Here is an 11,436-nt window from a genome sequence, read left to right as displayed (position 1 = left end):
GGTGTAACACGTTTCCTGATTGGATGGCAAATTTTGTCCATCATCTCATACACTAAAGTTTGTAATGAGACTGACGTCATCAGCCTTTTTTGCTGATTTACTCCTTAAATTTTGATACTAGAATTAAATTATAATGAATGACTGTTATATTTTTTCGATCTATTTGAAATAACCTGAACTCCCGTGGTGCTCACTTGAAAATAACATGCTAGGCAGGTTATTCAGTGTGCACTATAAGCAAAATACAATTTGGAGAATAACAGGCTACAGTTCACTTTTGACGCCTGCATCATCGGAATAATATTACCGAAGTTAATAAACCCTCATTTTCTATAAACATACAACTTTCATAAAAACTTCATACATCTTGAAAAATGAACATTGAAGGTTAAGATTAAACGTGTATGTAAAAGGTATGTAGTTCAAAAGTCAAAATCTGTGCATCTATGGCTTGATTTAAATCAATTTTAATACATTATCTGTTTCGGATTGATTATTATTTTTGTTCCAGCAATGCTAGAGGTTGTCGGACAAGCTATTTTCTGACTCGGTGCCATCACGGTCCGAGCGAAATTCCAACCTCTTACGTTGTAGGAGTACATTGTCAGTCATGAGAACTTTTTGTCGCGTCGTCGAAAAAGAATGTCACAAGAACTGCCACCAAACACAGTTCAGTTAGGAACATGGTATCACCGAATCAACACTGCTTGATGCCTAACCATAGTTTAAATAAAATGGTACAAAGGAGGATAACTCTAATTTAATCGCAAATCAAAATACGTTGGAAAAAACAACAAACGCGAATATTGCTTTTGGCCATCTGTCATATCCCAGCAATAAAAAAGGAAGTATTCTGCCTAGTTTTTAAGAATGAAAAGAGATCTGACGCTACCCAGGAATTTAAGGGTAATGTAATTGGTAAATAATGCAAGTATATTTGAATTAGAGTGGCACAGATTGGTTAAAAACGATGCATATATAAGAAAAGATTGTGCAATGAAATGACTAGTTTAATTTTTTGTTGTTGAAAACTTTGAAAAGCATCAGTTGCGCTTAGACCCCTGAAAAACTAGATGATTTTCCCGCCATTCCTTAAAAGGTAAAAAAAACCAATACCTTCAAGGAATTATATTCAAATGCGCAGAAGAGTTTCTGTGGAAAAGAAGTAAGAGAGAAGAATTTATACGAGGATTTAGGTGAAAGAATGAAGCTGATATTGCCAACTTGACAAATATTTTATTATTTTGCTTATAAACATGACTTCTCGTCAAACTGTCGAAATGTTTGAATTAAATGACACACACTATGTCTGTTCATTTAAATCACCGTTATTCATACGTTTCGGTTCACCGAATACTTTTAATAGAAGTCAAGCAGCTTAAAACTCTTTTCTACACAACAGTAAACAACATATAACGTCATCCAATCGATTTAATTTGATCAGTATCAATTCACAAACCATAATAATTATTTTTGAACCATTTCAAAAGGACAGTTACAGATCAAATGGCGATTTGTCTTGATGAACAGATCAGATAGCTTCCGGTAACAGTAGAATATCCACGTTTTTTTGTGTCTGGTATCATTTTTTACAATAGATTGCGAACTTTAAAGGTAAGTGTTTCAAGTGTTTTGTTACATTTAGGTTTGATTTCACGGCTTGCATTAAATTCTAAAATGGCGCACAAAAATTCCATTTTAAATTACCGTGGAAAACGTTTACTTCTTAAAGAGCACATATATGTACTTGTCGAACTCAATCGTTATATAACAAGAGACGCCAAAATGGTATATAATCGTTGCTTAATCGTCTACTTTTGTTTCAAATAAGTATTTTTTTAAACATTAGATCAAGATGTAGGTCTTCCTCTAAAAACTTAAACTGTCTTACAGATGGTTTACTTTTATTTCAAATAATTACGTCATATTTTTTAAAATTTGATATAAGGTTTAGCAAGTGTAATATACAATTCCAGAAAGTGTCTTAAACAAAATGAGAGGCCCTAAAACTGTATCTACAACGGTCTTGTATGAGAACCGTTCTAGGAGTATGTAGTAGAATTGTCGGAAAACATTCTAGGGGTAGGATTGTCAGATACCGCTCTGGGAGTAGAATTGTCAGAATCCGTTCTGCGAGTAGAATTGTCTGGAACTGTTCTAAGAGTAAATTTGTCCCAAACTGTTCTATTCGAAACCGTTCAGGGTGTAGAATTGTCAGGAACTGTTTTGGAGTAAAATATTCAGAAACCGTGCTGGGAGTAGAATTGTCAGAGTCCGTTCTGGGAGTAGAATTGCCAGAGTCCATTCTGGGAGTCATGAATATTGTCAGAAACTGCTCTAGGGTAGAATTGTCAGAATCCGTTCTGGAAGTAGTTTTGTAAGAAACCGCTCTGGGGGTAGAATGGTCAGTTTTTGTTTGTTTGTTGGGGTTTAACGTCCGAACAGCAATATTTCAGCTATATTCAGACGATGAACATGAAAAGGATGATAATATGAACATGAGATGATAATGAAATGAAAAAAAAGGATGAGACAGGATAATAGGGTCGACAAATTTCAATTGCCACTAGAAAAATGGGGGATGGGTAAGGTCGGGCAATTTAGCCTCCTGTGGCGGAGCGCAAAGGCTCCTACTAACTATCGAATACCACAGTAGGGTTCTTTAACGTGCGAGGAACGTGACATCTTTCCCAGCACGGTGCACCATGGTTTGCGGTCAGGTTTTCCGTATTATAGCATGACAACCCCAGCATGTAATATGCCAGGGGTACCCCATTCCGCCACCTGGGGCACACATCCAAGTTGCTCTGTGGGCAGAGCGCCTAGCCCCCGGCTAGGTTTCTGAGCACTATTTAGTCGCCTTTTACGACAAGCTTAGCGCTGCTGTAGGCTCATTCTTTTGACACCCGGACCTGCACGGGGATAGAATGGTCAGAATTCGTTCAGGGAGTAGTATTGTCAGAAACTGCTCTGGGGGTAAAATTATCAGAAACCGCTCTGGTGGTAGTCATTGTCAGAAACCGTTCTGGGGGTAGAATTGTCAGAAACCGCTCTGGGTGTAGAATTGTGAGGAACTGTGACAAAATGTTCTGTGGTAGTTTGTGATAAACTGTTACAGTGTTGAAGACTTTGTTGTTTAGTGCAGGGAAAATGTTTTGTCAAATTCGACATTAAATTCGTAAAACATAAACACAAGTGAAGAGATTATTATAAAATATAGATGGGAGTAGGATATCAAGCTGCCCTTCATCATTATGTTTCTACATAATACCAGTTAACAAAGAAGTTGGTCCAGTAAGGGCAAAATATGGCCTCAAAATCAAAGTCTACCTGAGGAAAAATTAACGTGTTACATGTATTTAGTCGATTCAATTTAGTTATGGTAATAAATAGAACATATAGGTCGTAGTCGTAGATGCCCTTCAAAACTTGGCTTGATATTGGAAAAATCTATCAAATAGGCTGGAAAACACTAAGCTTTGTGGTGTTTTTTCATTCTTTTAACGATGGCCACATAGGTGTTTATTCTTAGGCTTGATATATTTTGTATATAATTGTCAGTTACAACTCATGTGAAAATATCTTGAGTGAACAAATTAAGGTTTTTGTAAAAGTTACAAAATTGCATACTGTTATTTTTGGAATAACGTCATAAATATCGTCAAAAATAACTTTTATACAGTGTTTGCGACCATTTCACTATAATACTACAACAACCAAGGAATCAGCTTTAATCAAATTTGAAAAAAATACACACATTAAGAGGCCAAAAAAGCGGTCCTTACTGAACTTTCTCCTTTGAGCTTTGAAGACGGCAATGCAGGTTGATGTCGAGTGTTTACGAATATTTAATGGAAAGAGTAGATTTTAAAGGTTGCATTAGTAAAAGAAGCATTTAAACACTTTATATTTATTTATAAACTTCAGTCTTAACATGCATTATTTCGGTGAAGGTACATGTAGGTCCATAAAAGAAACCTGATCGCTTTTCTTGATAACAAATACGTGTAAATTCGACCAGGTTTTTGTGAATAAAATGCCCAAAAAAATGATTTAAACGTAGTCTATTTTTATCTCCAGCATTTTGTCTGTGTCTGGTTGGTATAAGTAGAAATTGCTGATTTTAAATTTGTTTTTAAAATGTTTGCCTTTTACCACAAACCTTTTTATATATTAGCACAAGCTCTAAATTTGATTAATTGGATATCAGTTTACATTGAAAAACGATGAAAAGTTAACAGCAAAGAGATTATTGTAGTAGAAGTTAAATTATTGTCGCTGAGTCTGAGGAGGTATGGATTGCTGCCAAATAGGTGGGAAGGAAAACAAAACTTAAATTACTGGGGAAATGGCTAAGGGTTCGTTTACACTGGTATTGTAAAACAACAAACAAAACTATTCATTTTGTTAAAGGAGGTAGACCTAGGATAAGGAACACAACTTTCACAAATCATTGGACGTTTATACTCAGCATTTTGCATCAATCTAATGTAAACATCAAAGTAACTTGGACTGATTTCATTCTGTTTCAAACAAAATCTTGATAGGGTTTCGTGAAATTGAATATACCACTATTTCGGAAACCAGTCGCCTGCAAATGCAAGAAAATGACACGAAGTAGTCTCAATATTGCACCATATCATTTTCGTTGTTTAGTGGTTATACAAACTTGGTGTCATATGCAAGTTAAAAGGATCAGCAATACTCTAAAGACTTCATTTTCTTTATTCAATGTACTAGGTAAAACAATTCTGAACAAAAACTCTAGGTCCCTTGATATGGCTAAATTTCAAAACGAAAGTAGTGATTTCTTCACCTGTCTACTTTCACTTTATCATTCTTTCTTAGAAGGCACATAAGGTATGTTAGTATTTTTACAAAAAAATAAATTGAGCCTTATAAAAAGCTAAATTTAGCATAAAAAAGTAATGGAAACTAGAAATAGTGGTATGACACCTGTAAATAGAAAGAAAAGCTGAGGAGTTCCGATTGCTTCTTGAAAGATGTTTGCTATTGTTGGTGTTAATGTCAAAATAGTTATTTATAAATGTTTTCGTCCCTTGGAGACCCTATATTGGGTAATAAAAGTTGTTCTTCGTTTTAATATTTTGGTACCAATAGGCGGTTCTAGCTTTGGACGAGGAAAAAGCTTAATAAAACGGTGAAAGTTCAGACTGACTCCATATTCTCCTTGCATTTGCTCTTACACAGTAATCTTTCGATTTTTCATGGAGAATGGGCGTGGTGATATTTTCAAATTAAGGATAAAGAAAGAGACAAGAATAGAATTTAGGTTGACTAGCATTAAAAATTCCTAAATAGCGAAAAAAAAACATAGCTGAGAAAGTACTCTGCGTAATATCCTTTCTAAAGGTCCCAAGTACTGTGAACCACGCTCCATAAATTGGAATTATAACTTTAAAGTTCTTATGGATGCCGTCGAGGACTATGCAAGAAAATGGATAAAACGAGAACAAGAAGACATTGATTCTCCTTCAGAGTGGTTAAAGGCCGTGAGGTCTTTAATTTTGAAACGAATGAAAGTTTTCAGTAGGTCAAGAGTGTCAAAGCTACATCAGTTTTCAAAGACCCCGATGTAGCAAAAATATTGTCTACTATACATGACAAATATGTTGTCGTACCAGCAGACAAAGCCCAAAACAACATTGTTTTCGTCTGCAAAACGTTTTTCATCAAATGCTTATTATCAGAGGTAGACGTAGAAACTGATAGCAGTGATACGACATATACTGCTACCACACTCTCCAAAGAAGAGATTGTGGAAAACCATAAATCTGTGCTATCGTCTTTTGGTCTCTCTACCAAGGACGATGATTGTGATTTACCGTCTATGTACTGGATTCCTAAACTCCACAAGAATCCATACGAACAACGTTTCATAGCTGGATCTGCAAAATGTACCACCAAACCTCTTTCAAACCTTTTAACTTCTATACTCACAACTGTCAAAGAGATTCTGCAGTCCTACCACAACACTTGTTACTCTCGTAGTGGTATTAATTCAATGTGGATCCTGAAAAATTCGAAAGATCGTTTGGAGACAATCAGTTCAAGACTATAATCTGAAAATAATAGGATTAAACCTATGATTTTTCAACACTGTATACTTCTATTCCCCATACTCAGTTAAAATCCCGACTTAAAAACATTATACATCATTGTTTTTCCAAAAAAGATGGTACAAATATATAGTTCTTAGTAGAGATTCCTCATACTTTGTAGGAAATAATTCCAAATCGTCTTCCAGATATACAGAGGAAGATGTTTACAAAATGCTGGAATTTTTAATCGACAACATATTCGTCCAGTGTGGTGGACATGTTTTTTTTAAACAAACGGTCGGCATTCCAATGGGAATAAATTGTGTTCCTTTACTTGCTGACCTATTCCTTCACTCTTATGGGGCTGACTTTATAGATGATTTGATCCGAAAGAAAGAATATCGTTTGGCTAAATCCTTTAATCTCAGATTCCGATATATAGATGACGTATTATCTTTAAACAATCCTAATTTCGGGGATTTGATACATCGCATCTACCCCAAAGAACTTGAGATAAAGGATACTACAGACACTGTAAGGTCAGCCTCATATCTTGACCTACACTTAGAAATCGATGGTAAAGGAAAACTATTGACCAAACTATTGACAACATACGTGATGACTTTTCATTCAGAACTGGCAACTTTCCTTTCATCTTTGGCAACATCCCTTTAGCATCTGCGTATGGAGTGTTCAGGTACCAGTATCGTATTGCATATCCCTGAGCGGGTGTACGTCAAAACATGGATGCCATAAAAATATAGTGCATTTTCTTTTTGCCTCTCTACAAACTAATGTTTTGTCAAAAGACATGAACAATGACTTAAAAAATAGAGCAAACATCACACTGTAAGATGAAGAACTTTTTTAAAAGAAAATCTAACATAATATCATAAAAATGTTCCACTGAAAAGGTTGGTTAGGTGAGTGCAAAACGAAAGTGAAAATAGGGAAAATGGCTATTTATAGTTCAAGACTACTTTTCTGTCCAATCTTCGTGGACTCACCCTATTTTCTTTGCAGGAAATTATTTTTTCACATGTCCTTAGAAATGCTACATAAGTGAAAGTTTTATTGAATCAATTTACATATTTTTTAAAAAATCCTAAAAACATGCACTTCACTATAGAGGTCTATGGGAAAATTAATACGATACTGAGACCTTCATGTCACAACTCATACGTTATGCCGAAACTACGCAGACTTTTTATATCGCGCTAGAACTCTAACAAATAGGCTTCTGTAAGAGGGTTATGTTGCTACAAGATTGAAGTCATCACTACAGAAGTTTTATGGTCGTCATCATGCTCGTGTATCGTTATGGTGTATCAAGCTGCACCGTGAAAACTGATTTATTCAACGGGTCATAGTTTTCCTTTCCTCGTTTGTCTACCCCGGATTTGACTTTTTGTGGGCAACTCGGCTGGTGTTTCTGGTGGGGGGGGCAAAGGACGCTTGCCCTACCGGTGCACCAGGTCCATGCTCCCAGTTTTTAGTGGAGTCCGAGTTGCTAATTTGAGCTAACCCTCTCCTTTTTGACTTACGTTGGACGTTGGATAGGAAAATCTGACTCCCTTTTCAAAACTATTTTAAAAAATATTGTAGAGAAAGAAGTTCATAAGTTCAGTCTCTTGGTCTAACTACATGTAATAAAAATAAGCGAGCGTGTTTTATGACGTCATTTTTTGTTAAATTGTCCATACATAACATGACCCAGCCTAAAGCCAACGACTTCCGATTTGATTCCAATTGATAAATATAGTCAAAGAAATTGATATACTGCTAAGCATGTCCCCAAGGACTTTTCTTTAATGCGTTGAATACAAATTCGAACGCACTCTGAAACCTTTTATCATAAATAATATAGAAACTGTTGACATTGAACATTGAAAAAGAAATTGAGTTGATATTTACGAATCCCGAAGTCAATAGATATTTAGATCTATTCTGTACCACATTCTACGATTCATTGATTGCATTGTCGCTTAGTCTATCACGGTGTTCAATATAACCAGTCCAAATGTTCCTTTAAAAAGCGGTCGAAATGTGATCCCATTGATTTTCTTCAGTGTTTACTCAGTTTGTAAGGTTGTCACAATAAAAAGAATCGGTCTGTGAAAAGATGTACATTACGATTAGACTCCGTAAAATTTGCTTTTTGGGCTAAAAGTTGAAAAGTGATATAAAAGAAAATAGTTTTTTTTTGCAGACTGATAGTTGCGTCAGATTTATAAAAAAAAAGACAAAAAAAATAATTTTAAATACTCAGGTGGTGTTGCATTAGACAGGTTTAAATTTTATTCATTGTACAATTTTGAGAGACATATAGTTAATGTCAATAAAAACAATCTCGATTCATCCAGAGTGAATGATTTCTTTACATCGAATGTAATCTATAAAGATACTAAAATAAACTTTAAATTGACTTGTATCTAAGTAAAAGTTTAGATAATATATTTTAGGAACCTTGCAAAAAATCTGGATTATATTTCTTTTTCTTTTTATAATTTATATCTTCCATTTCTATACGGAAGTAAATGAGTTAATGTTATATTAATTAGAATTCTTTGATTTATTTAAACTGGCAGTAACACTGTAAATAGTAACGAGAGCTTGGTCATGAATTATTCAATATAACAATTTTCCAATAGTGTAACCTATGATGATGCTGTTTTCTTGTTTGGAATTCAGCATGGCGGCTTAATGACGGCTGTATTAGGTAGGGAATATTTTTTTTACTTTAAAAAGACATTTCGGGTTTGGGGAAGTTTTGATTAAAAAGTATAAGTATTTATAGGAAGGAAATATTATTTCGGGGTTTAATAAGTCATAGTTGTAAAGTAGAACTATGCCTTAATAAGGAAGAAGTTAGTAATAAAAGATTATGTCAGCCTTATGCTGAGTCTTTAACGCCTTTTATCATTTTTTAATTGACAATAGAACCAAGAACTAAATGTGTTTGTATTTGAAAGGCTATTTATTTTGTTTGATTTTCTATCCGACAATATAATATAGAACTAGTAACAAAAAACCTTTAAAACTAATAATAAAAAGGCGTGGTGGAAGATCGATACAGTTTTTCTATTTTTGCAATATTATTGAAAGAAATCTACAGTATACCTGTAGTTCTTGTACATTTTTTTCCAGTTTTTAGTGGAGCCCGAGTTGCTCATTTGCTTTTGTTATTTTGTATGTATGATTTTAGTTACTTTATGTCCTTTGTTGTGTATGTTTGTTTTCCATGTCTGGTCTGTGTCCCTTGATTACATTCTTTTTTATTACCTTTATGACCTTGGTTCCCTTGATTACTCTTTCTGTTAGTAACATTCTAAAATATATCATAAAATAGTATTACAACTGGCACGTTTCCAGACTATACTACAAAATGGAAATATAAAATTAAGGTTTAAAATGCATAGCAAGTTTATTTTGATTACATAACTAGTCTACCAAGTAAACAAAAACATTTTGACCGTTCCTGGTTCCTCTTTCTCCGTCTTTTTTTTTCTATACTTCATTTCCGTCCGGATTTGTTTACTGTTTTAACTGTCATTAACCTCTATTTCATCGTAATTCCTATTTTCTCTAATTTAAAACATCTTTAGCCAGAACCCAAAGGGGTAATCATTTGATATTATGGGGTGGATCGAATCTATGAGCGAACTGCATGACAGGATACCAGGGGCGTATCCAGGATTTGAATTGGGGGAGGGGGCATTTATTGTAAAGCAAGGCAAAAATATTATGGGGGTGAAACTTGTGGTGAAAATTTAAGATTTCATGCAAGCATTTTTCTTACCGATTTAGGGGGTAACAAAATTACGACCAACAAAACATATCAAGGTAGTAAATTATTGAAGGACCTCTAAAAGTAAGTGATTGCCTCAAGATACGTCATACATGTATTTTTTTTTTTTTTATCTTTTTTTCAAAAGAGAGGCGAACGCGCTTCCATTTTAAGGCTGTTGACACTAAAATCTTGGTGATTTCTTTTCTAGTTGAAATAAATGTGATTCGAAGTAGTAGATAACAAACAAGGATATGTCGTCGTTTTGGAGTTTCTTGTGTTTCCCACGAAGAAAATCATTAGGAGGAAAAACACATGGTCGTCATAGAAACAGACGAAAAAATAATGCCGTGACCTTACAGAGACGCAAATTGTTGGATGATAAAGAACAGCAAACACATCCAAATACCGAACATGAAACATTTGACAACAATAGACTTAGTGTTCAAGATAACGTGCCTAATAAAAGACGTAGAATCCAGGACATATTTAACATGGACGATAATACAATTTCAGAGGAACATTACGGAAATTTTACGAATCCTAAAATTCACAGTTTATTCTATAGAGATAAACCAAACCGGAGTAATTGTGGTAATGTTGATAGCATGTATGGATATGTTCCAAAAGCAATGCAGCATTTGTACACCTCAACAGCATTAGAAGGACAGAAAATTGAAGACTATTTTTCTAATTTACACAATGACATATATTTTTCTAAATTTGCTAATTCAGAGACAACCGAAAAGGATAAATCCGGAAGTGTCTTTCAGAAATTTCCTTTTTCGCGCGTGCCCAGTACTTCTTCGAGTATCAAAGAAGACGACAAATTTTCTTTAATGGAAGAAGATAACGTAAATGAAATGGACGTTCAAAACTTCAATGAGTTCGAACAATGGCAAAATGATATTGCACCAAAAACAAGTTACAGTATGGAAGACAGCTTTCACTCAATGTTGAACTCGACAGAAGAAGTTCTGTACTAACTCCAGATGTTGGTACCATTTTTGGATTATAAATCATAAATGCAGGTGGCGTATTCAGACACTTTGAAAATGAGGGGTGCAAGCCGGGGTTCCTCAGGGAAAGGGGTGCTAGGACATTATTTGCTATTTTTGGCAATTTTACACATAGAAATGACAAAATTTCCAATAAAAAGGAGGGGTGACCCTCCCCTGGATCAACCACTGTAAATGATATGTTTAATTAAAAACTATCGCGCTACATTGCAAAACACAAATCGATCTGACACTTTTAAGTACTCAGGTTGTCATTGGTCGATGGATATTTCCGTATTAAACCTAGAGTCCACAAGACAGTACCAAAAACGCATTAAGTGTGGATATTGTCTGGTAATTCAGAATCACCAGGACTAATTATCTTACTTAACAACTGATAGACCTAGTGTAACAACATATCGCAATGGCCTAACAATACTACAACAGATTACTTGTACATGTATTTTAAGAGTATAATTATTCAATTGCTGTGATATCATAACATTGTAAGAAATGATATGTACTTTTATAAAGAATTAATTGTTTTGTTTTCAGATGTAGAATTTAAATATGCCACTTTAGAAGTTAC

General features: G+C 34.5%; 1 protein-coding gene across 2 annotated transcripts; it reads left to right on the top strand.

Annotated features, from left to right (window-relative positions):
* Positions 1 to 1,382: 1,382 nt before the first annotated feature.
* LOC148617914 (uncharacterized) lies at positions 1,383 to 11,401 on the top strand. Of its 2 annotated transcripts, none has more exons than XM_088585567.1 (2): positions 1,383 to 1,614; positions 10,061 to 11,401. In XM_088585567.1, exon 2 carries the CDS (start codon positions 10,104 to 10,106, stop codon positions 10,833 to 10,835), a length of 732 nt encoding a protein of 243 aa, XP_088441693.1. In that variant the 5' UTR covers positions 1,383 to 1,614; positions 10,061 to 10,103; the 3' UTR covers positions 10,836 to 11,401. The 2 variants fall into 2 exon arrangements, with proteins under 2 accessions (XP_088441693.1, XP_088441694.1); XM_088585568.1 differs by lacking the exon at positions 1,383 to 1,614 and adding an exon at positions 8,645 to 8,781.
* The last annotated feature ends 35 nt before the right edge of the window (positions 11,402 to 11,436 follow it).

Source organism: Perna viridis, chromosome 5 (assembly GCF_037379345.1).
Source record: "Perna viridis isolate PV_CMFRI_1.1 ecotype Kerala chromosome 5, ASM3737934v1, whole genome shotgun sequence".
NCBI lineage: Eukaryota > Metazoa > Mollusca > Bivalvia > Mytilida > Mytilidae > Perna > Perna viridis.
This window is presented reverse-complemented; position numbering and strand designations above follow the sequence as displayed.